The sequence below is a fragment of the Cebus imitator genome, unplaced genomic scaffold (genome assembly GCF_001604975.1).
Source record: "Cebus imitator isolate Cc_AM_T3 unplaced genomic scaffold, Cebus_imitator-1.0 Scaffold372, whole genome shotgun sequence".
NCBI lineage: Eukaryota > Metazoa > Chordata > Mammalia > Primates > Cebidae > Cebus > Cebus imitator.
The window spans coordinates 1,267,094-1,291,328 of record NW_016107687.1 but is presented as its reverse complement, the minus strand read 5'-3'; the positions used below and the strand labels follow the sequence as shown (position 1 = coordinate 1,291,328).

The 24,235-nt window shown below is 36.8% G+C and overlaps 1 protein-coding gene across 3 annotated transcripts in view; it reads left to right on the top strand.

Annotated features, from left to right (window-relative positions):
• Positions 1-24,235, top strand: part of SRGAP1 (SLIT-ROBO Rho GTPase activating protein 1) — a 324,767-nt gene that overhangs the window by 206,553 nt on the left and 93,979 nt on the right. For all 3 annotated transcript variants that reach the window (XM_017507317.2, XM_017507316.2, XM_037730968.1), the window contains exons 5-6: positions 7,321-7,503; positions 7,979-8,107. In XM_017507317.2, coding sequence (XP_017362806.1) covers positions 7,321-7,503; positions 7,979-8,107 — 312 coding nt within the window. The remainder of the gene's footprint in view (positions 1-7,320; positions 7,504-7,978; positions 8,108-24,235) is intronic.

The following is a 24,235-nucleotide window of genomic DNA, read 5'->3' as shown; positions in this document are numbered from 1 at the left end:
CATTATGTCCTTCTTAGTGGGGGTTTCAAGACTCTCTCACCCTTGCCAACTTATGTAATCTTATCCTTCAGTTTGTTACCCAACCATGCACTTTGTAAGTTCTTCCCTGGACCCCCTTCTCTGCCATCTTGGTCTGCTCATGCCCACCTCACCTGTGCACTTTCCCGCAGTTACCTTACTGTAACTTTGCTTGTACCATCTTTCCACCCTGGATGCCCTCCCTTCATCTGTGCCCATCAGAATATTGAAGGCCCATTTTTTAGTCTCCAAAATTTTTAACTCTTAAAAGATGGGAACCAAGTCTTTCTTTTTACACCCATGAGTGCCTTATGGGTGGTAAGCATCAAGCACATGCTGAATAAATAAATGTCTTTCATCCCCTCTTTTCTTCCATTCCTAAATATAACTAATAGTGACTGTATCCTTAGGTAAAGAGGCCTTCCAATTGTATGATACTTCAGACTTTCCAAAGGTTATGGCATAGCAATCCAAAACATCTAAACTGAAGCCAGGCTGTATGAGTTCCCACCATCTCTCTGCCGGCTGTGTGACCTTGGACAAGTTACATAACCTCTCTATGCCTCAGTTTTTTCCATCAGCATAAAGGGAAGTATAAAGGTACCTACCTCATAAGAGTTCCTAGAAGGTTTACACATGCTATTTATAAAATGCTTAAAACTATGTCTAGCACATAGTAAGCATTATATAATGCTTGCTAAAGTAGACACATATATGCACATATCTGTATTAGTGATACTCTATATATTGTGTACATAGATATAACATTTGGTAAATACTCAATAAAATTTAAATTAAAACACACACACACAGGGACACACAATTTGGCATCCACGACAACCTTGTAAAGTAAGCAGAGGCTTTAAATAACTTCCCCACACCTAGTAATTGTAGATCCATTCCTGGGATCCCTGTCTTCTGACTTTTGAGCTAGTAGTCAAAAAGTAGAAACTGTAGCATTAATATATTGACCTTATCCAACATGTATGTAGTTTTCAGATAGATAATGATTTCTTAACACTAAGTATTAAATTTGCTACAGGTATTTTCATTATTTTGATTTAAACTATAAGAGTAGTGTCAGATACATGATGTGGGTATGTCAATAAGAAAAAAACATTAACTTCTCTGCAAGTTATCATTAGGATATCCCAATCTCCTAAAGAAATTTATGATGTGGGTCACTTTCTAGTTGACTGTTTTTTCAGCAGTTGAGGAAAAATGGAGCAAGAAGATAAATTAGGTGTATTGAATGGAGAATTATGCATGAAGTTTTAATAGAGAAGAATTCAAACAGGAAAATATGCAATGGGAGTACATTTACATGGTTATATGCCTGTCAAGTCATTTGGTATGCAAAGGCTTGTGTTTGCGTTAAGCTGGTGGAGAAGCTGTTATTTTCTTTGAGTATGTATTCAAAATGCACCTGTAAAAAAAATGAAAGTTTTTTTAACTTCTCTGAAAAAACTGTTATTTTATTTTAAATACAAAATACATTTGACTTCTGCCAACAGCTTACATTTTAAATAATGCAGTTTGTACTTGTGCTCATTATCTGCAATTAGAATTCTCCAAAAGTGTTTAGTGTTTATCTCCCCAAGTTTTAAAATTCATTCATTGTAACTGTTAACATTTTAGTGAATAGTGGAAACCCTAAGTCAAATTCAACAAAGAAATTAGCTTTCTGGAAATCACCACTGAACTAGGTAGAGAATCCTCAGCTGTTGTGCTGAACCACATAATGATGAGATATACTCTTTTCTTTCCAGCGTTAGGTCGGACTCAAATGTTTTCCTTTTAACTCAGACTAGTCTAAGGAACACCCTGCTGGCAGTCAGCACAGTATCCTTTCTCTTATACTAAGGCTTAGTTTATGCAAATTACCTGTTTATACCAGTCCTCAGTGTCCAAGTCAAGCAAGCGTCAGAAGCTCAGGCTTTTTCTTTGTGATAATATATTTAAAAGAAATATTTCTCAGATACTCGGGGTGGCCTAGGGTACCTTTTCATCCAAGTGTGATGAGAGTCACGTGTTCTCATTTCCTCTTTCCTATTAGCAAGAATGCAGAGAGCTGAGCTGTGTGTGTGTGTGTTTACACCCTCTCATTTTAAGATGTAACTGGAACCAAGACCCAAATATAATAGTGTGTGGGTTTGCTTCAGGCAAGGAATAACAGAGCCAAGTCTAGAAGTAAATGCAAGGTTATGTGTAGATTTGTTGACCTTGCTGTTTGCCCAGCTGCAGGGTGACTCCCTTTTCATTTCCCAGCTGCTGAGCTGCTTCCTACTGCTATTTTATTTTTCTTTTAAACTGAAGTAGCCAACCAAACTTCTCCCAGACAGGTTCAATAATTACTAAAAACAGACAACTTTCTAGTTACTCACGGCTGAGAAAAAGCTGCCAGTGCTTTGTAGTTTACCCCTTACTTTGTTCTGGCTCTGTAATGTCTTTGACATGATTTACTAGCTTACATTTTTAAGGAAAGCCATCATCAGATTTTATGAAAATAAGTAAAGGTTCTTCGTTAACCCCTATGTCTTACTCTTCAAAATAGTCATCTTGAGAATATGTGTTGAGTTGAACCATAAGAAAGTGCTGATTTTCCACCTTTTTAATAACCTACAGAAAGAGCAATTTCAATATGGGTTAACCTAAATAAATATATTTATTCCAATGATGCTTCCATGTCTCAAACTACTTAAAAACTCATCTCTTGAAATAAGAAAAATCAGATTCATTACTTGAAAACATTGCATTATTCTCAACTTCCTACACCTTAGTTATAAAATTGGCTCTGAATAACATGGTTATTTGCATATGAAATGAAGTCTGTCTTCTGCAGAAGAGAATTTGACATCATTTATAAGAAAGTTCTGCCATGAATGTTTAGCACTGGGTGCCGAGTTTGGTTGTGCTCCTTGATACATCCTTGGCATTGGAATCATCATACCTTACCTGTGTTGTTTCTTTTAAGGAGCATAATTGTGCTCAAAATATACAGGTTTTTAAATTCACCCAGATATCTGACTACATATGAAAGCATACTGAAATTATATTGGAAAAATTATGATTTTCAGGTAAAATCTGTGACTCTGAAATCTGTTATTTTCTTGTATCTAAGAATACAGAGATTGCATACAGATTCATAGATACTGTTATAAAAATAATGAATAGCTTGTTTATTATTTGAGAAAATATTTATCAAACAACTATGTTGTCTGAAATACTTTCAGAGATAATGCTATGGATGAGTTTGCTTTAATTAGCTGAGTGTAAAATTGGCAATATATTACTAAGTCTCAAAAATGTGCATATGCTCTAACCCTGCAATTCTATTTCTGAAAATTTGTCCTAGAAAATATGAACACAATTTTGTACACAAACATTTTTTGTAACAATAATATAACCAAAATATGTAATAATTGAGGATTCATTGTATAAATTTTACATTATGAAATTTTTATGTTTTATATATCCCTAAATTAATTAAAATTCAGATTACATATGTCATTTCTAAGAGAAGAAATTAGATATACATCAAAGGTTTACAACACAACTTTTTAAAGCAAATAGTCGAAATATCCTAAAGTTTTTAACAGTAGGGAATCAAATATGGCACAGTCATATAGAAAAATACTATGTAGCACTTAAAATTATGTTTAGAAGAATATTTAATGATATAGGAAAATGTGCTCTGATATATAAGTGGCAAAGGACATTACAATCTAAAAATTATAAATACAGGAAGAGGTTGTCTCCACTGCTCTGTGTCCTGTTCTCCTAGACGGCTAGCTTGTGTGGCCCTGTGACCTGCAGGTGTTGGAGATCCACAGCTACGACGCCAAGATCCCTTGGAAGCCTAGAAATGGAACCGTTGACATTTGGGGATGTGGCCATAGAATTCTCTCTGGAGGAGTGGAAATGCCTGAACCCAGCACAGCGGAATTTATGTAGGAATGTGATGTTAGAGAACTGCAGAAACCTGGCCTTCCTGGGCAGACAAGCAACCTCATCAAGCAGTTCCCTGACACCACAGCCAGGTAAATCCACAAAGATGGGAAAAAACCAGCACAAAAAGACGAAACTATCAAAGACCAGAACACCTCTTCTCCTTCAAGGCATCACAACTCCTCAACAACACAGGATCTCAACTTGATCGAGGAGTGTGACGAATGGACAGAAACAGGCTTCAGAAGGTGGCTAATGACAAACATTTCTGAGCTAAAGGAACATGTTCTAACTCAAAGCAAAGCAACCAAAAACCTTGAAAAGAAGTTAGACAAAATGCTAATTGGAATAACCAGCATAGAGAAGAACATAAATGACTTGATGGAGTTCAAAAACACGGCACAAGAGCTACATGAAGTAAAAACAAGTTTTAATAGCCAGATTGATCAAGGAGAAGAAAGGATATCAGTGATTGAAGATCAACTCAATGAAATAAAAAGAGAAAGCAAGACGGGGGAAAAAAGAGTGAAAAGAAATGAACAAAGCCTCCAAGAATTATGGGATTATGTGAAAAGACCTAATCTACGCTTGATCGGTGTACCTGAATATGATGGGGAGAATGAATCCAAGCTGGAAAACATGTTCCAGGATATTATCCAGGAGAACTTCCCAAGCCTAGCAAGGCAGTCCAAATTTCAAATTCAAGAAATACAGAGAACTCCCCAAAGATATTCTTCAAGAAGAGCAACCCCAAGGCACATAATCGTCAGATTCACCAGGGTTGAAATGAAGGAAAAAATGCTAAGGGCAGCCAGAGAGAAAGGCCAGGTCACCCACAGAGGGAAGCCTATCAGACTCACAGTGGATCTCTCTGCAGAAACCCTACAAGCCAGAAGAGAGTGGGCGCCAATATTCAACATCCTTAAAGAAAAGAACTTTCAACCCAGAATCTCATATCCAGCCAAACTAAGCTTCGTAAGTGAAGGAGAAATAAAATCCTTTACGGACAAGGAATTATTGAGAGATTTTGTCACCACCAGACCTGCCCTACAAGAGCTCCTGAAAGAAACACTAAGCATGGAAAGGAACAAGTACCACTGCAAAAGCAAACCAGTTGGCAAAGACCAAAAATGCAATGAGGAAAATGAGGCAACGAATGGGAAAGAAAACCAGTCAGTAACAAAATGGCAGAATCAAATCCACACATAACAATATTAACATTGAATGTAAATGGCCTAAACGCTCCGATCAAAAGACATAGACTGGCAAACTGGATAAAAAGTCAGAACCCATCTGTGTGCTGTACTCAGGAAACCCATCTCACATACAAAGACACACATAGACTCAAAATAAAGGGATAGAAGAAGATTTACCAAGCAACTGGAGAACAAAAAAAAACAGGAGTTGTAATTGTAGTCTCTGATAAAATGGACTTCAGCAAAGATCAAAAGAGACAAAGACGGACACTGTATAACAGTAAAAGGATCAATCCAACAGGAAGAGTTAGTTATTGAATACATACGCCCCCAACACAGGAGCACCCAGATACATAAAGCAAGCTCTTTTTTTTTTTTTTTTTTTTTTAAAGAAGAAAGAAAAAAGAATAAAAAAAAAAATGAAGGAGAGGAAGAGGGAGAGAGAACGGTGGTGTTGCTTTATTGCCCGGGCTAGAATGCAGTCTAAACCTGGGTATGCCTATAATTGTGCTTAACAATAGAGACATGAAAAAAAAAATGAGGGAAGAAAATAACAAACAAGCAGCCAACCAATATTTCATTTAAACCTGTATATAGGTGTGATGTGATACTGATAAGAGTGTATATTTTGTGTATTTAAAGTGCAGAGTTCTATAAATGTTAATTAAGTTTAAAAAAAATACAGGAAGAGCTCAGTTTTTTAAAGAGAGAAATCATATATGGCATTTTATTTTATTTATGTATTTATTTATTTATATTTTATTTTATTTTTTTGAGACAAGGTCTCACTCTGTCACCAAGGCTGGAGTACAGTGGCACAGTCTCAGCTCACTACAACCTCCGCCTCCCAGGCTCAAGTGGTCCCCTTGCCTCAGCCTCCCAGGTAGCTGGCTCTACAGGCATGCACCACCAGGTCCAGCTATTTTTTTTTTTTATTTTTGTAGAGACAGGGTCCCGCTGTGTTGCCTAGGCTGTTCTCAAACTCTTAGGCTCAAGTAATCCTCCCACCTTGGCCTTCCAAAATGTGCTGAGATTTCAAGCATAAAGCCACCATGCCCTGCCCTGACTTTAGTTTTAACTAAGTCCCCTTTTCTCACTACAATAGCCAGGCATATATGGCATTTTTAAAGGAAGAAATGTGTGTGTGTGTGTGTGTATGTGTGTGCGTGTGTGCGTGCGTGCACGCACACGCGTGCACACGCATATTTTTGGGTATGTATTTTGATAGGAAGAAGGCTGGAAGGCTGTATACTAAAATCTTGATAGTGGTTATCCTTGATTGCTTTTTATTTTATTTATTTATTATTATTATTTTTTGAGACAGAATCTTGCTCTGTCACCTAGGCTGGAGAACAGTGGCGCAGTCTGAGCTCACTACAACCTCTGGGTTCAAGCAAGTCTCCTGCCTCAGCCTCCTGAGTAGCTGGATTACAGGTGTACCACCATACCTGGCTAACTTTTGGTATTTACTAGAGACAGGGTTTCACCATGTTGGCCAGGCTGGTCTTGAACTCCTGACCTCAAGTGATCTGCCCACCTTGGCCTCACAAAGTGCTGGGATTACAGGCATAAGCCAGCATGCCCAGCCTATTTTTCTTTGTTTTTTTGTTTTTGTTTTTTAAAGAAAATAAATGTTTTCTTGATTGAACATAAAGTATTTGTGGTCAGAAAAACAATGTTTTTTTCAACTCAAACTGTGTATGAACCTTAATATTTACATTTTTGACTTTGACAGGTAGATTTTATACAATAAATTTACTTTAATAATGACTGTACTGATTTAGGTTTGGGTAGGGCTAAAATTGATCCATGAATAAATGGTTTATTCTGCAAATTATAATGTAGAGGAGATTTTACAGAAATACATTTAAGATAACTTTTCAAGTACATTGAAAAGTATGCATAAGACTCTGTAAATCATTTTCTTATCAAATCCTGTCCCCTAAGCGCCTTTTCCTAGTAGATGAATTTGCATGTTTCTGTGTGCTTTATGTAGAAGCAGTAGTCCATAATTCACTCATTTTACTAACAACCTGACTTTTTCCCCTCTGCCATTTGGAAGGTGGTATGTATATCGTATATGTCCTGTAAATGGTTCCCATTTACTCCCTAAATTACAGACAGACATCTTGTAATGATTTGGGTCACTTTTCCACAGGTGATGAAAACATACCATATGTATCATGCAGAGAGCATCAGTGCAGAGAGTAAGCTGAAAGAGGCTGAAAAACAAGAGGAAAAGCAAATTGGAAGATCTGGTGATCCAGTGTTCCATATTCGACTAGAGGAGAGACATCAACGGCGAAGCTCTGTAAAGAAAATTGAAAAAATGAAAGAAAAAGTAAGTAAAAAGATATTGCAGAGCTCTTCTGCCTTCATTTGAGGAGACAGTACTAAGAACACTGATGCAATAGCTGATATCCACACATTGTAAATTATTGTGAAATGATATGCATTTCCTCCCATGGGAATGAGAAATGTCTGAGAAATGTAAAAATCATGTAATAACAGCTGGACATCATTTAGTGATGAATGCCAAGTATTCAATACACAGTGTGGAGAACTTGAATATTAACAAGGAGATTTCATTGCAAATGGGCCTGAAGCCTAAATACATTGTTATTATTCCCCATAGCTGGGTAATTTTAGTTTGCTATTTAAATCAGATTCAAATGTACTTTTGGCAGAGGACTTTGAGGGTCATTTTTATATGTGGAATAAATTGTTACGGTTAATAAAAATTCATGTATGTTTCTCTGTCTTGATTAAAAACGACTTTGCTTTCTTTCTCAATGCGTGGATCTTCTTCATTCCAGAGACAAGCAAAATATTCGGAAAATAAGCTAAAATCAATTAAGGCACGGAACGAATATCTCCTAACACTTGAAGCCACCAATGCCTCAGTTTTCAAGTATTATATACATGATCTTTCCGATTTAATTGATGTGAGTATTTGAAGTTTTTGTCTTTTCCATATTAAAATGAAATTAACAGTAACTGTATTTCATTGATTGGAAAATACTATCATTTCTTAAGACTTATTTTGTGTAATACTCAGAAAGAAAAAAATACTATTGTTTAAATTATACATGGTACTAAGACACTATCAACTGTAAGATGCATGTGGAAAAGTGTGTATCCTAAAACCATTGAAAAATAAATGGTTAGATTCTGTGAAGCTGCGAGAAGCCTGGTAAACTCAGCTAAAATGGGGCCCAATCATGTGCAAGTTACGTACTGGCACAGCCCTAACTGCATTCATTATTCAAAATATATTTATTGGGCCCCCACTATCGTGAGATGCTGAAGCTCTCAGAAACCATATGCAGTCCTTACCCTCTGGGATTTAAAGTGGAGAAGACAGACTTAAGAAAATGACTACATGAATGATTATTATAGTTGTGATCATTACTGGGATGCAAAATAGAGTTCACATAAACGACATTTATAGATGTGTCTAAGTCTCTATACATTGCTTTCATAGGGTATGATATAAAAAAGCAGTAATTGGGCTTATTTAGCACTCTCCAAATATGTATTCACTATTATATGTTTGCAGCGTTTACTGCCATTATTCCTGAACTTTAACCCTCCACCTCATTCATTCATTCTTTCATTCAGAAAACATGTACTGAGTAGCCCAGTCATTGTGCTAACACTGTAGGAGCTGCAAAGATGAAACACAAAAATTCTATGTCCAGAAATGCCACTACCTGCAAATAAAACATAACAAGTGATTAAGTGCCACAAAAACAGCACAGATAAAGTCATCGATGTTCAGAGGGTTAGTGGCTGAAATTTTATTCATATACTGCTTTGTATTGATTAGAATCGACAGTTTTATTATAAAATATTTTATGGCTCATAGTAGCCATCATAATTTAAACACGGTAGGTTAAAACAACTTCATTTTTTTGGTGAATTTAAGTTTCATGTATTTAGCTATGCCAAACCATTTAGCCACAGTTGGGGATTTCTACAAAATAATTGTTGAGGGAGAGGATTGTTTTTTGGCTTATTAACACTCTGAGGTACCTCTGTTTTTTTATTTTTATTTTTTTAAACACACACTCTGTCTCACCCTGTCACCCAGGCTTTAGTGCAGTGGCAGTATCTCGGCTCACTTCAACCTCTGCCTCCCAGGTTCAATTCTTGTGCCTCAGCTTCCTGAGTAGCTAGGACTACAGGCGCTTGCTACCGCATTGGCTAATTTTTGTATTTTTAGTAGAAATAGGCTTTTGCCATGTTGCCCAGGCCAGTGTCGAACTCCTAAGCTCAAGTGATCCACCTGTCTCAGCCTCCAGAAGAGCTGGATTATAGGCCTGAGCCACTGTGCCTGGCCAGCCACCTCACCCAGCCTCTGATGTGAATTTTTTCTTTTAGTCTCAAAACAATTTTATCCAATAATATCATAATTTCTTTATATAGAGCCATGTAATAATAAATAAAACCTGGGAAATCTTTCTCTTTTCACTTATTACAAAATATTTCATTTAAGTAATCACTGATTATTTTAAATGCAGAAACTTTTTGTATTGTTTTAAATACTTACATCTTCCAGCACCATAATGAAGTGAAAGGAACTTTTTCTGTTACACTGCCCCTAGATTTCCTGAATAAAAGATTTTACTCAGTTTCCTGAGTAAAAATAAAGAATTGTATGACCCCAGCTTTCAAACAGGTTTCTGCAAGGTACATAGAATATAAAAGAACTAATCCTATGTAACTTCTTTCTTGCTTTTTTGTTTAGGGCTCGTTTTTGGTAGTGATTGGAGTACTTAATTAAATCCAAACCAATTTAAACACAAGAAAAACTCTCCATGTATTGAAAAGTATTTCTTTAATACTTACAAGGTACTAAGCACCATTCCTAACAATGGGAATCCAGCAGTGAATAAAATGAAGGCTTCACCTTTATTGACCTTATGTATGAACTGGGAGACAAACTATAAATGAATTTATATTTATGTATATACAAGTACATGTACACACATGCGCCCGCGCGCGCACACACACACACACACACATATAAAATAAGTCACGACAATGCCATACAGAAAAATAAAACAGAGCTATGGAGGTGCTTCTTTTGATGGGGTGTCCAGGAACCAGGAAAAGCCTGATACTTGAGCAGAGGAGTGAGCTGCAATGCCATGCAGCTATCTGGGGAAGGAATGCGTCACACAGAAGGACTGGCCTATCTAAGGGTGCAGAGGCAGAGGTGTGTCTTGCCATCTCAAGATGCTCACAGAAAAGCAAAGGAGGCCAGGATGGCTGCAGCTGAGCGAGAGAGGAGGAAGGTGCCAGGAGATGAGGTTGGCAGAAGTGCTATCACTTAGGGTCTTTCGGATAGGGAAGTGCTTTGAATTTTGTTCTATGTGTGATGGGGGCCATTAAAGGATTTTTTTGAGCAGAGAAGTGACATCACCTGGGTTACATTTTAATGATTCACTCTGGTAGCTAAGAGAAATAGACTAAAGGAGTCTAGAGGACACAAGTGAAAACAGGGAACTATAGCAAGAGTGTTTGCAGTTGCCCAGGCTAAAGATGATGCTGACTTGGACTGGTGTGGTAGCCATAGACCTATCTAAGCAGTAAGACCAAAATAGATTGAACATAGAGCTCACAGGAATTTGCTGCCATGTGTGAAAAAGAGGATAGAAATGACTGCTAGGTTGAGGTCCTAAAAAATGACTCCTGGGTTACTGAGATAGGGGCCCCAGGGGAGAAGCAGGCTGAAGTGGGAACAGTAGCCTTGCTGTGCCTGGGAAGACTGAGATACCTATCAGACATCTGTGTGGAGATGTAAAGCAGCATCTTCAACATTCTTGGGATATATCAGACTGGCATCGCATGTCAGGATTACAAGAGTCATCACCATCATTGTCATGGATATTTATTGAGTGCGCTATGTAAACAGGCAGCATAATCTCATCTAATCATCACAACTCTCTGAGGTAAATAGTGTTTTCTCCATTTTATAGATTGAAAAAACAAAACAAAACTGAGATCTAGCTAGGCTAGATAACTTGCCTAAGGTTATGCGGCCAGTCAGAGGTGGGCTTCAAACCTATACTTTTTTTTTTTTTTGAGACAGAGTTTCACTCTTGTTGCCCAGGCTGGAGTGCAATGGCTGGATCTCAGCTCACTGCAACCTCCACCTCCTGGGTTCAGGCGATTCTCCTGCCTCAGCCTCCCGAGTAGCTTGGATTACAGGCATGCGCCACCACACCTGGCTAAGTTTGTATTTTTAATAGAGATGGGTTTCTCCATTTAGTCAGCCTGGTCTCGAACTCCTGACCTCAGGTGATCCACCCGCCTTGGCCTCCCAAAGTGCTGGGATTATAGGCGTGAGTCACCGCACCTGGCCCAAACTCATACATTTTTAACCTCCAGATCTAATTGGCTCTGATCAAATAAGTAAATGTTCAATATGCCAAGTGATTTTCTGTTTTTTAAAAAGTTGTTTGATTTTCTGTTCTTGTGTCAGACACTGCATGTTCTCACTCATAGGTGGGTGTTGAACAATGAGAACACATGGACACAGGGAGAGGAGCATCAGACACTGGGGTCTGTGGCGGGGGAATAGGAGAGGGACAGCGGGAGGTGGGGAGTTGGGGAGAGATGGCATGGGGAGAAATGCCAGATATAGGTGATGGGGAGGAAGGCAGCAAATCACACTGCCATGTGTGTACCTATGCAACAATCTTGCATGTTCTTCACATGTACCCCAAAACCTAAAATGCAATTAAAAAAAAAAGTTGGACTTTTGGAAGATCAGTCTTAAATTGAAAACATGAACAATTCTCAAATAATATAACTTAAGAAATTAGAAATAAATGATATGAAATTGGTTTGTTGTATATTCAACTGAAATTGAGTACTCTCTTAGTGAAAGTAATTTTTCTATTCCTTGACTCATTTTTAAGGCAATTAGAGTGTGAATATGTATATTCTAAAATGGTTGCTTATTTTGTAGGAATCCAATTTGCATATATAGTGGTGATCCTAACAACCATTAAGCTTGACCCTTCCTGGTGAAAAGGAAACAGGTTGATTATTATGCAGAGGTATCTAGAATTCTTCATGCTTTGTGAGTTTATTTAGCAAAGTACATCTTACACTGAGCTATCTAATAATGAGAAGAGCTGTAATGCCTCCGGCGAGAAAAAGTCAAGACAACATTTTTAGTGCACAGCATTGTGTATGTGAAATGACATGAAAGGGAGTAAATGTATCTTGATAAAATCAAAGTGTTATAAAGAGTTAAAGAATTAAAGTTGAGACCTTTTTCTGTAAACCGCCAATTTCCCTTTAGTTTCCACTCATGTCGGTATCTGTCTCTTTTCTAACAAATTTTCTATGATGAAGCAATATGAATGCATCTATTGATACCACAGAAAAGTCATAAATTTTCCATAGAAACTATTACAGAAGCAGTACATGTGTATTGTAAAAACCTAGAAAATACTACAAGCAGATATAAAATGACCATTTTTTTAATTTTAATTTTTAAGGTTATATAGTAGGTATATAAATTTATCAGGTACATGAGATATTTTTAAACAGGCAAACAATGCATAATAAGCATATCAGGGTAAATGGGGTATTCATCACCTCAAGCATTTATCATTTCTTTTTGTTACAGACATTCCAATTATATGCTTTTAGTTATTTTTAAGTATACGATAAATTACTGTGAACTGTAGTCACCCTATTGTGCTGAAAAATACTAGCTCTTATTTATTCTATCTAACTATATTTTTGTACCCATTAACTATCCCCACTTCCCCACCACCCCCACAACCATCCTATCTCCATAAGTTCAATTGTTTTAATTTTTAGCTCTCACAAATGAGTGAGAATGTGTGAAGTTTGTCTTTCTGTGCCTGGCTTATTTTGTTAATACTTTTTGTCTTCCACTTCCATCCATGTTGTTGCAAATGACAGGATCTCATTCTTTTTCATGGCTGAATAGAGCTCTGCTGTGTATATGTACCATATTTTCATTATCCATTCATCTGTTGATGGGTACTTCCAAATCTTGGCTATTGTGAACAGTGCTGCTATAGCTCCCTATTTTCACTTGTGTCCTCCTGATGCCTTTATTCACTCAACTGCCAGAGTGAATCTTTAAAATGTAACGCAGGTGATGTCACTTCCCTGCTCAAAAAAATCCTTCAGTGGCCCCCATCACACATAGAACAAAGTTCAAAGCCCTTCCCAGTCCAAAAGACCCTAAGTGATAGCACTTCCACCAACCTCATCTCCTGGCACCTTCCTCCTCTCCTGGCACCTTCCTCCTCTCTTGCTCAGCTGCAGCCATCCTGGCCTCCTTTGCTTTTCTGTGAGCATCTTGAGATGGCAAGACACACCTCTGCCTCTGCACCCTTAGATAGGCCAGTCCTTCTGTGTGACGCATTCCTTCCCCAGATAGCTGCATGGCATTGCAGCTCACTCCTCTGCTCAAGTATCAGGCTTTTCCTGGTTCCTGGACACCCCATCAAAAGAAGCACCTCCATAGCTCTGTTTTATTTTTCTGTATGGCATTGTCGTGACTTATTTTATGTGTGTGTGTGTGTGTGTGTGTGTGTGTGTGTACATGTACTTGTATATACATAAATATAAATTCATTTATAGTTTGTCTGCCAGTTCATACATAAGGTCAATAAAGGTGAAGCCTTTATTTTATTCACTGCTGGATTCCCATTGTTAGGACTGGTGCTTAGTACCTTGTAAGTATTAAAGAAATACTTTTCAATACATGGAGAGTTTTTCTTGTGTTAAAATTGGTTTGGATTTAATTAAGTACTCCAATCACTACCAAAAATGAGCCCTAAACAAAAAAGCAAGAAAGAAGTTACATAGGATTAGTTCTTTTATATTCTGTATACCTTGCAGAAACCTGGCAGACTTAATGTTTAAAAACTGGGGTTATAAAATTTTTTATTTTTACTCTGGAAACTGAGTAAAATCTTTTATTCAGGAAATCTAGAAGTAGCCTAACAGAAAAAGTCTCTTTTATTTCATTAGGGTGCTGGAAGTATTTAAAACAACACAAAGTTTCTGCATTTAAATCAAGTGATTACTTGAATGAAATATTTTGTAATAAGTGAATACTTAACATATTGTCTTTCAGTTTCATCCATGTTGTTGCAAATGACAGGATCTTGTTCTTTTTCATGGCTGAATAGAACTCCACTGTGTATATGCACCACATTTTCATTATCCATTCATCTGTAAATGGGCACTTCCAAATCTTGGCTATTCACAATATTTTGTTTTGGTTACTCAAAAAACAATTGGAAGTTGCTTCCAAATCTTGGCTATTGTGAATAGTGCTGCAGTAAACATGGAAATGCAGATTTCTCTTCAGTGTAATGATTTTCTTTCTTTTGGGTATATACCTATCACTAGGATTGCTAGATCATGTGGTAACTCTATTTTTAGTTTTTTGAGGAATTTCCCTACTGTTCTCTATAGTGTCGGTACTAATTTACATTCCCACCAACAGTGTACATGAGTTCCCTTTTCTCCACATCCTTACCAGCATTAGTTGTTTCCTGTCTTTTGGATAAAAGCCATTTTAACTGGGGTGAGATGATATCTCATTGTAGTTTTCATTTGCATCTCTCTGATGATCAGTGATGTTGAGTACCTTTTCATATACCTGTTTGCCATTTGTATGTCCTCTTTTGAGAACTATTTAGATCTTTTGCCTACAAATTTTAGATTTTGTCCTATTATGTTGTTTGAGCTCCTTATATGTTCTGGTTATTAATCTCTTGTCAGATGAATAGCTTACAAATATTTTCTCCCATTCTGTGGATTCCCTTTTCACCTTTTTGATTGTTTCTTTTGCTGCACAGAAGCTGTTTAACTTGATGTAATTACATTTGTCCATTTTTGCATTGTTTGCCTCTGCTTTTAGGGTGTTAACTCAAGAAGTCTTTGCCCAGACCAGTTTCCTGGAGAGTTTCCCTGATGTTTTCTTATAGTAGTTTCATAGTTTGAGATCTTAGATTTCAGCCTTTGATCCATTTTGATTTGATTTCTGTATGTGGTGAGAGATAGGGGTCTAGTTTCATTCTTTTGCATATGGTCCCGTGCTTTCCCAGAACATTTATTGAAGAGACCTTTCCCCAGTGTATGTTTGTATTAGTCCATTATCACACTGCTATAAAGAACTGCCCAAGACTGGGTAATTTATAAAGGAAAGAGATTTAATTGACTAACAGTTCCACACGGCTTGGGAGGCCTCAGGAAACTTGCAGTCACGGTGGAAGGGGAAGCAAACACATCCTTCTTCATGTGGCAACAGGAGAGAGATGTGCCAAGCAAAGAAAACCCGCTTATAAAACCATCAGATCTTGTGAGAACTCATTCAGTATCACAAGAATAGTATAAGGGTAATTGCCCTCGTTACCTTCTACTGGGTCCTTCCCATGACATGTGGGGATTATGGGAACTACAATTCAAGATGAGATTTGGGTGGGGTCACAGCCAAATGATATCATTGTTCCTGGCACTTTTGTTGAAAATGAGTTTGCTATAGATAGATGAATTTATTTCTGGGTTCTCTGTTCTGCTCCACTGGTCTGTGTTTATGCCAGTACAATTTTGGTTACTATAGCTTTGAACTACAATTGAAGTTAGGTAGTGTGATTCCTCAAGATTTTTTCTTTTTGCTCAGGACGGCTTTGGCTACTGCAGGTTTTTTGTGGTTCACTATAAACTTTAGGATTATTTATTCTATTTCTGTGAAGAGTGTTATTGGTATTTTCATAGACATTGCATCAAATCTGTAGACTGCTTTGGGAAGTATGGACATTTTAACAATATTGGTTCTCCCAGTCCATGAACATAGAATATCTTTCCATTTTTTTCATGTTTTCAATTTCTTGCATCAGTGTTTTATACTTTTTATTGTAGAGATCTTTCACTTCTTTGGTTTATTCCTAGATATTTATTTTATTTGTAGCTATTATAAATGGGATTACTTTATTGATTACTTTATTGATTTCTTTTTCAGATTGTATCCTGTTAGCATATAGAAATGTTGATTTTGTATCCTGTAACTTTGCTGAATTTATCAGTTCTAATAGTTTTTTGGTAGAATCTTTAGCTTTTTCCAAATGTAAGATTATATCATCTGTAAACAAGGATAATTTGACTTTTTCCTTCCCAATTTGTATGTTCTTTATTTATTTTTCTTCTCTGATTGCACTATCTAGGACTTCCAGTGATCACATTCTTACCACCTAAGATCATCATTGTTAAAGCTAGACTTTCTCTATGTCTACATATACATATTTTTAAACCAGAATGAGAGTATGAAATCATATTTCACATAGCACTTTCTAACCTACTTTATAAAATCAGTGACCTTCATCCTTCCATCTCAGTAGATTTTTGTCTCATCTAATATATACCACATTTCCATTTGTGACCCCAAGGAATGTTTCACAGCTGATGTGTATAGGCAAGACCTGATTTAGGATTACACATTAGGTCTGGATTACACATTATGTCCTTTAAATTTTTTTTAAACTAGCAAAGTTCTTTGTTGAAAAGACATGGACAGTTGTTCCTCAGAATACTCAAGCTTCTGGATTTGCCTGTTACCTCCTTATCATGTCATTTAGCCTGTTTTGTTATCTTCTATATTCTTACAAGTTGAATTTTATATAAAGGCCTATCGAATTCAAGTTAAGCATTTTGCAATAGAATACATCATAAGTGTGTTGCTACATCTTATTTTGGCATACCACAATATATACTTAACCCACCAACAATGATGCTAAAATTGCTGTCTTTGTGTGATGTGACTCTGATTTCCTACATCTTATAGTTAAGTCTTCACTCCTTACATCAAACTATGGATATTTTACAACCTCTCAGATTTGGATCTTACTACATTGAAAATCTGCTAATTTGGAACTCAGCAACATCTGAGCTATAATTTACTTTTGGTCGGCAAAATTCTTTCTCACAGTACAAATTAATAATGTAAACTAAAAGGGAATAACAATTTTTAAAATGTTTTTAAGCACTTCAGACTCATCAGTTTACATATATATTATTGACACTAATGGAATCTTCTTTTGTTAACTACTTCAGCTAAAAATTTTAATAATTCAACACTTTGATAAGTTGGTCTTTTCTATATATATTTAAAGGTGATCTAATGGTTTTCAAAATATTTAATAATTTCGATTTTTATCTATTTGAGATAACCTTTACCAATCAATATTAGTTTTAATTACTAAAGTGCATTCTCTCTTTCTCTCTCTGAGAAATTGCTACCAATGTAGAACATCTCTAATCATTTATGAATAATGGTTTTTGGAGGTCGACTGAAATTATTTTTAGTAAATCTTACATACTTAATTGTGCCTTGTTAGGATCAATGAATGAACATTACGATGAGTTCCATCACTGAATATAACTCCTTCATAAACTTAGTAGGTAAAAATTAACTTCTTGATCAAGTCCAAATCAAAAACATTAGATATCAGAATTCTAATGTTTATTGATACTGATGGTAATGCAGTGAATAAAATGGCTCAATTGTTAACCAGTACCTATTCTTTTATTTCAGCTGAAAATATTTGAATGTAGTGTACCAAACAAAGTCTGGACACTTCTGGGTACTCCAGATACTGAATTATGTCTAGGGAGAAGGGAAGGAATTGTGGTTGGGAAGGGGGAACTTGGAGAACTTCTGAAATATCAGTAACATTTTATTTATTTAAAAGGAACATAAGCCAGGCATGGTGGTTTACGCCTGTAATCCCAGCACTTTGGGAGGCTGAGGCAGGCAGATCACTTGAGGTCAGGAGTTCAAGACCAGCCAGACCAACATGGTGAAACCCTGTCTCTATTAAAAATACAAAAACATTAGCCAGGCATGTTGGCAGATGCCTGTAATCCCAGCTACTTGGGAGGCTGAGGCAGGAGGATCATTTGAACCTGGGAGGCGGATGTTGTGGTGAGCCAAGATCACACCATTTCACTCCACCTGGGCAATAAGAGTGAAAGTCAGTCTCAAATAAATAAATAAATACATACATACATACATACATACATACATGTTTTGTCCTTTTCTATAAGTATGGCATATTTTATATTTAAAAAAGAAAAATCAGGGAATTACTAAAATGATAAATACATGCCTTAAATATGTTTAAAGCTTACCAATATACTTGTACCTGCCAATCTTTTAATATTATGATTTATCTTTTTGTTCTCTGTTTTTACCATGCATTATATGCTTTTAATGATTTATCTACTGTACAGAGTTCAGAGTACTCTTCCTTTACACAAATCACTTCCATTGTGTATTATCTATGATTTCTAGTTTTGAGGTTTTTTGGTGTGAAGAAAAAAGTATTCTGGACATTTACAGTATTTTTACAATCTTGCACAGTTGTTACACCTTTGCCTCATCTAATTTTGTTTACTCCTGAGTCTTTCCAACAATGTTTTAGACTTATTTTATCAGTTTATTTAATAGTTAATTATAGTTATAATAAATATAAATGGCACAAATGTTGCACAGTCTATTCTTGGAGGCATACAGATGAATTGTTGGAGCAGAAATGTAGAGGAGTATTAGAGAGCACCTACTGGCTGTGTGTGTTCACATTGCCATTGGCATTGGTCACTATGCTTTAGAGAAAGGGTGGATAAACTTTTTCTGTAAGGGACCAGATGGTAAATATTTTAGGGTTTGTGAACCCATGTGGTCTGTGTGGCAACTATTCAACTCTAGTGCAAAAGTAGTCATAGATAAGTAAGCAAATGGGTGTGATTGTATTGCAGTCATACCTTACCAAGTTGTGGGCTGGATTTGGCTCACAGGCTCTAGTTTACCGATCCTGATTTATGAAATGAAGTAATTGTTAGTTAAGCTGGAGTATCACTTAAACAGAAGACTATTCAGAGTGTTTTTCCTCTGTCTCTAAAAAAGTCCTAAGTAAATTTTAGTTTGTAAAGTAACAATCTCCTAGTTTCCAATAAAGTGGGAAGTGGAACAGAGTGTTAATTTCACAACAAATGAGGACTTTTAGATTGTAGTTTTTGTAAATAATAGGTTAAACATCTGTGATAATTATTATCCCCAATATTAAGTGCAAAAGAGCCTATAACTTATTATCCTGTAAGAATTAGGATGTGTTACAACCGGAAGAAAAATAATACAGGCAACAAATATTTGTAATTGAATGCTGAGAGTTCCAAAAGATTATGATTTGCTAAGAGAAAAGAATTAGAGTACAAGTCTTTATGCTAGGATTCTCTGATATATCATCAGGTTCAACACTTGAAAATATGGAATTCTTAAAACAGCTAGTTTTAAAATTGCATTACTGATAATGTAGCCTCTTCCACTTCAGTTCCATACCTTCAAAATGTATTCAGAGAAACTCAGTCTTCAACAATAAAATTCTGTCAGTGCTTTCTCCCAGAGCACCTGCCCAGTAATAATAAAATATTTGTCATCCTTGCAGTACAGTTTCATGGTCTCCAATTTCTCCCTATAAACATATGTAGGTTGGTTAAGAGCCTGAAAGATAAATCTTTGTTATTATTATGGAATATTGCCAAGGAATAATTCCCTACTCCAGCCAGTTTTCTTCATAGAAATATCTGTCACATTTGTTTTATTTGCCATTTATCAAGAATAAGATTGAAGTTAGATTGTATCTTATATTGCATGCCTTCCTTTTTTATCATTTCTGCAAAATCAGCTATGTTAAAGCTTTTAACCTTATCTATTTTGTGTCTTGGGACATGTATTTAATTAAAAAGCAACTTATTCAGAGTTCAGAGTTTTCTTAGTTTGACTTTTCCCCCATATAACAGTATTAAGATTTATCAGTGAACACCTGTCCCATTGTAGTGCTGTATTCCCCATTAGACCTGAACTCTATTAGAAAGATTATGCAGAGATCATGTTAAATGGGTTAGGATATTGTGGTAATCATGTAAACTGATTTAGGCATGGTTTTATCCCTTTGTGATAGAAAGGGTATTTAAAAACTGAAATGAGTTGGATGACTGAAGTAGTTGGTTTTTAAAGTTCTTTACAGTGGAGGTTCCAGGGGCCTTTGTTAAAGGAAGATGCACTGATTTGGTTTCCTCCTGCAGCACGGGCTGTTCCTTCTCTTTTCTCAGTCTCCAGTGCTCACTTGTTCTTTCTGGCTGGACTTCTGAATGTTGGGAGTCACCTGAGGCATGATCTCTTGCTTTCTTGGCCTAAATACCATCTGATGGCTCCTAGATTTTTACCACCAGCCTTGGTCATCTTCCTGGGCTTCAGATTGGTACATCAACTGACTACTGGGCATCCCTAACCAGTTGTCTAATAGGCGTCTTACACACGTAAAACAATAAACACACGACTTTTTATATCCACTTGCCCTACTGTTATCCTCCACATACATAACAACTTTCTTTTTAGTCATGTTTTACACCTCAGAAAATAACACCACTTTCTGCCCAGTAGCACAAGCTAAAAACCAGTTATCTTGTTCCACACAGGTAAAGTTGTCAGCAAATCCTGTCATCTCCTAAGTGTCCCAAACCCTGCCACTTCTCACTAGCTGTACTCCCAGTTTCCTAAATAAAGCCTCTTCATTCTTTGCCTGCACTATTGCAATAGCTTCCTAAGCTTCCAATCATGTGTTCCAAAAATCCATTCTATTCCCAAGAAGCCAGAGTATTAAAAAACATAAATTACAGGAGTTTGAGACCAGCCTGGCCAACATAATGAAACCCCATCTCTAATAAAAATATAAAAATTACTGGGCATGGTGGCAGGTGCCTATAATCTCAGCTGGTCAGGAGGCTGAGACAAGAGAATCACTTGAATCCAGGAGGTGGAAGTTGCAGTAAGCCAAGATCATGCCATTGCACTGCAGCCTGGGTAACAGAGTAAAACTCCACCTAAAAAAAAAAAGAGAAAGTAAAACATAAATCAGATATGTCTATTCCTATTTCATAATCTCCAAAGACCTCCCATTGTCCTTAGAATAAAATCCAGACTATTTACCAAGACCCTATATGAACTGATGCCCATCTGCATTTAGTGTCATCTCTTGCAACTTTTCCCTTACTCACCGTGCATCAGGTACATTGGCCTTCTTTGTTCAGAACCACAAAGCTTTTTCTCGTCGGGGGCTTTTGCACCTTTTGTCTGGAACACTCTTCCAGAGCATTGCAGGACTGACTGCTTCCTTTCATTTATGTTACACCTCAACTGCCCTGTATAAAAGGACAACACCCTTTCCCCTAACACTCCCTATTCCTTTGACTCTTTAGCTTATCCATAGCGTTTACCATCTGGCCTGTATTTAATTGGGTTTGGTTTGCTTGCTCTCTCTCCTCTCCTATTTGATTCAGACTGGTTACAGAGATTTTAGCCTGGGAAAATGAGTCTAGTAGCAGCCCCTGAAGGAAATGATTGTCCATCAGTATATGGGTGGGAGATGTGTTAGGCAGCAGATGATTATTTGGCCAGCTCATTGGCTCAGGCATATGCAACTCAGTCCTCCTGTTTGCTACTTTGTACCCATTCCTATCACACAGGTGGACCATTTTGATCTTTTCATTGCTCAAGAGAAAACTCAAAACAACTTTTGCTAAACGCTTGGTTATAGTTGTTGAGACAACAAGAAGGGTTAAATTGTCAGCTAGCTCTCTGTGGACCATCAGGAATCCAGATAAGAAACTGGTGTGTAAAAGTTGTCTGTAGAAGTTTAGACATCTGGTTCAATCCTGGAGCTGCCTATCTCTCACAAAATATGTTTGTGGTTTCTAGGGTGAAATTCTGTATAGTTAGGGAAATAGAGAAGGCCAAAGAGGTAGTTAGGCAGAAGAAATCTGCTTTCTTCATTTGACTATGTAAAAGCTCAGAACTTTTCTATTTCTGGCCCTTTGAAAGATACCCCTGGTCATGTGAAAGCTGTTTTTATAATCCATTTTGCTTAGGTTGCACTAGTTTGTAAAAAACCTCAAAATAAGGACTGGATAGAGTCTATACCCAATATCTGTGGCTTTAGAATGACCAAAGGTAGGCTTATTTAAACCCAGAGATAAGACTCTGGACACGAGATCACGAAAGTCTCTCAACAGAGGCCACAGTATAGAAGTGAATGTAGAATAATTCTGCAGAAGAGTTATCCTTTGCATTATCATGACAACTGCTGAATTCTGCAATCACATGGGAGCCTGAGGCTGCCCTCCAGTTACTCCAGGGCAACCCTGGCAAACGACCTTGGCTGCTACTGTTCTTGAAACGTGAATGTCAAACTTGTTTCCCATGCAGTTCCACTATGGTAACTCCCATTTTATGAGCAAAACTTCTATCCCACTAGGGCTCATATCATGGAATTACACCAAAAAAAAAAAAAAAAAAAAGTATTCTTCATGCACAGCTGTGATCTAGTGAGACCTAACATGACACGTTATAGTCACCATGTTATTTTGGCCAGCTCTCAGCATTTCTCACAGTCCTCTATACAGATGGTCCCCAACTTACACTGGTTCAACTTACAGTTTTTCAGTTTTACAATTGATTTATCTAAACGTAACCCCATTGCAACTAGAGGAGCATCAAGACTTACAGTGGTTCAAATCGCAACTTTCGACTTTCCAATGTTTATTGGGGCACTAAATGCATTTTTAATTTACAATATTTTCCACTTAACAACAGGTTTATTGCGATGTAACCCATCATAAATTGAGGAGCATCTGTACTTGGATTTCATCTTCATTTTGATACTATTTGCAACTGTTTTGCCTAAGAAAATTAGCCTACTGTGATGATTTAGACTAATAACTACTGGAATCTGTCTTGACAGGTTTTCAGATATTTTAAAAATATACATATACCCTTCCACTTCCAAAAGCCTTTTCTTCCCCAATTTTAATCCATAATTTTATGTATCTGTTCAGCATTTTTCATCCATCAGAACAACACTGCTTTGTTTTCATGAAACCTTGTGTTGGTTTCTTATGTACTTTCATCACTAAATGCACTTAGGCTATAACTCAGCTCTTTGTGCAGAGGCTGACTTTTCATATTGTCATTAATAATTCGTAAGCTCCATAGAATTACTCTAGACCTTTTTAACCAAGTATCTTGAATTTTAACACATCCAGTGTCATTTCAGCTTCTAGTTTAGGGAAAAAAAAAAGATTCAGTGACTAGCCTTGCTGTCTCAGGAGACCTTGAATAAGAATTTTCTTCTTTCTGTATCTTGTTTCTAGTTCAAGATGCCTGAAAAGCCTAGAGTGTAGAAATGCTGCCTATCAGAAGTAACAAAATTAGGCCAATTAAGTGATCTCACAGAGTGACAAGCACCATAGGGGTCAGAAAAGGAACTTTTCTGTCAAAACTCATCACAGAAGCCTCCCAAGGGTAGCACTTAAAGCTCCGAAGACACCTGGGGAGGCTCCTAGATCAGTTACTAAACAGCATGCACACTCCTCCCAGCCTAGGAGGAAGCCACATTGAAATTGTCTCTCACTGGGCCCAGACCTGCAGAATCCACCTGGCTGCACTGGCTATGGAAACATGCACTGACGCTTCTGTAGTCTTCACATTTATTTCCCCAAAGAAGCTACACTTAAAATTTTGAGCCAAGTCTCGGAGTAATGAAAATTTAGTATGTATTTTTCAGAGCTCCAAGTCAATCTGGTTGGGGTTAGATTGCTTTCTTTCTTTCTTTTGTTTTCTTTCTTTCTTTCTTTCTTTTTCTTTTTCTTTTTCTTTTTCTCTTTCCTTTTAAGAGATTTGGGTTTTTTTTCTGGAAGGGGGAGGCTTTTCTCCTGATTTCATTCCCCTCAATTTCAATTTTTTAAGTCCCATTGGGATCAATACTCATAAAATAAAACAGCTTGTCTCATCTGCTTCATTATAATCAAGTAGAATCTGTCTTCTTTGAGAATAGTGAGATGTTTTTAAACACTGGTACATCTGAAAAAAAAAAAAAGGTCATTTCCTTTGCAAATTTGTGCTTTCATTAAATGAGATGTTCTTGAAAGATAGAATAATTTTTCGGGTCCTC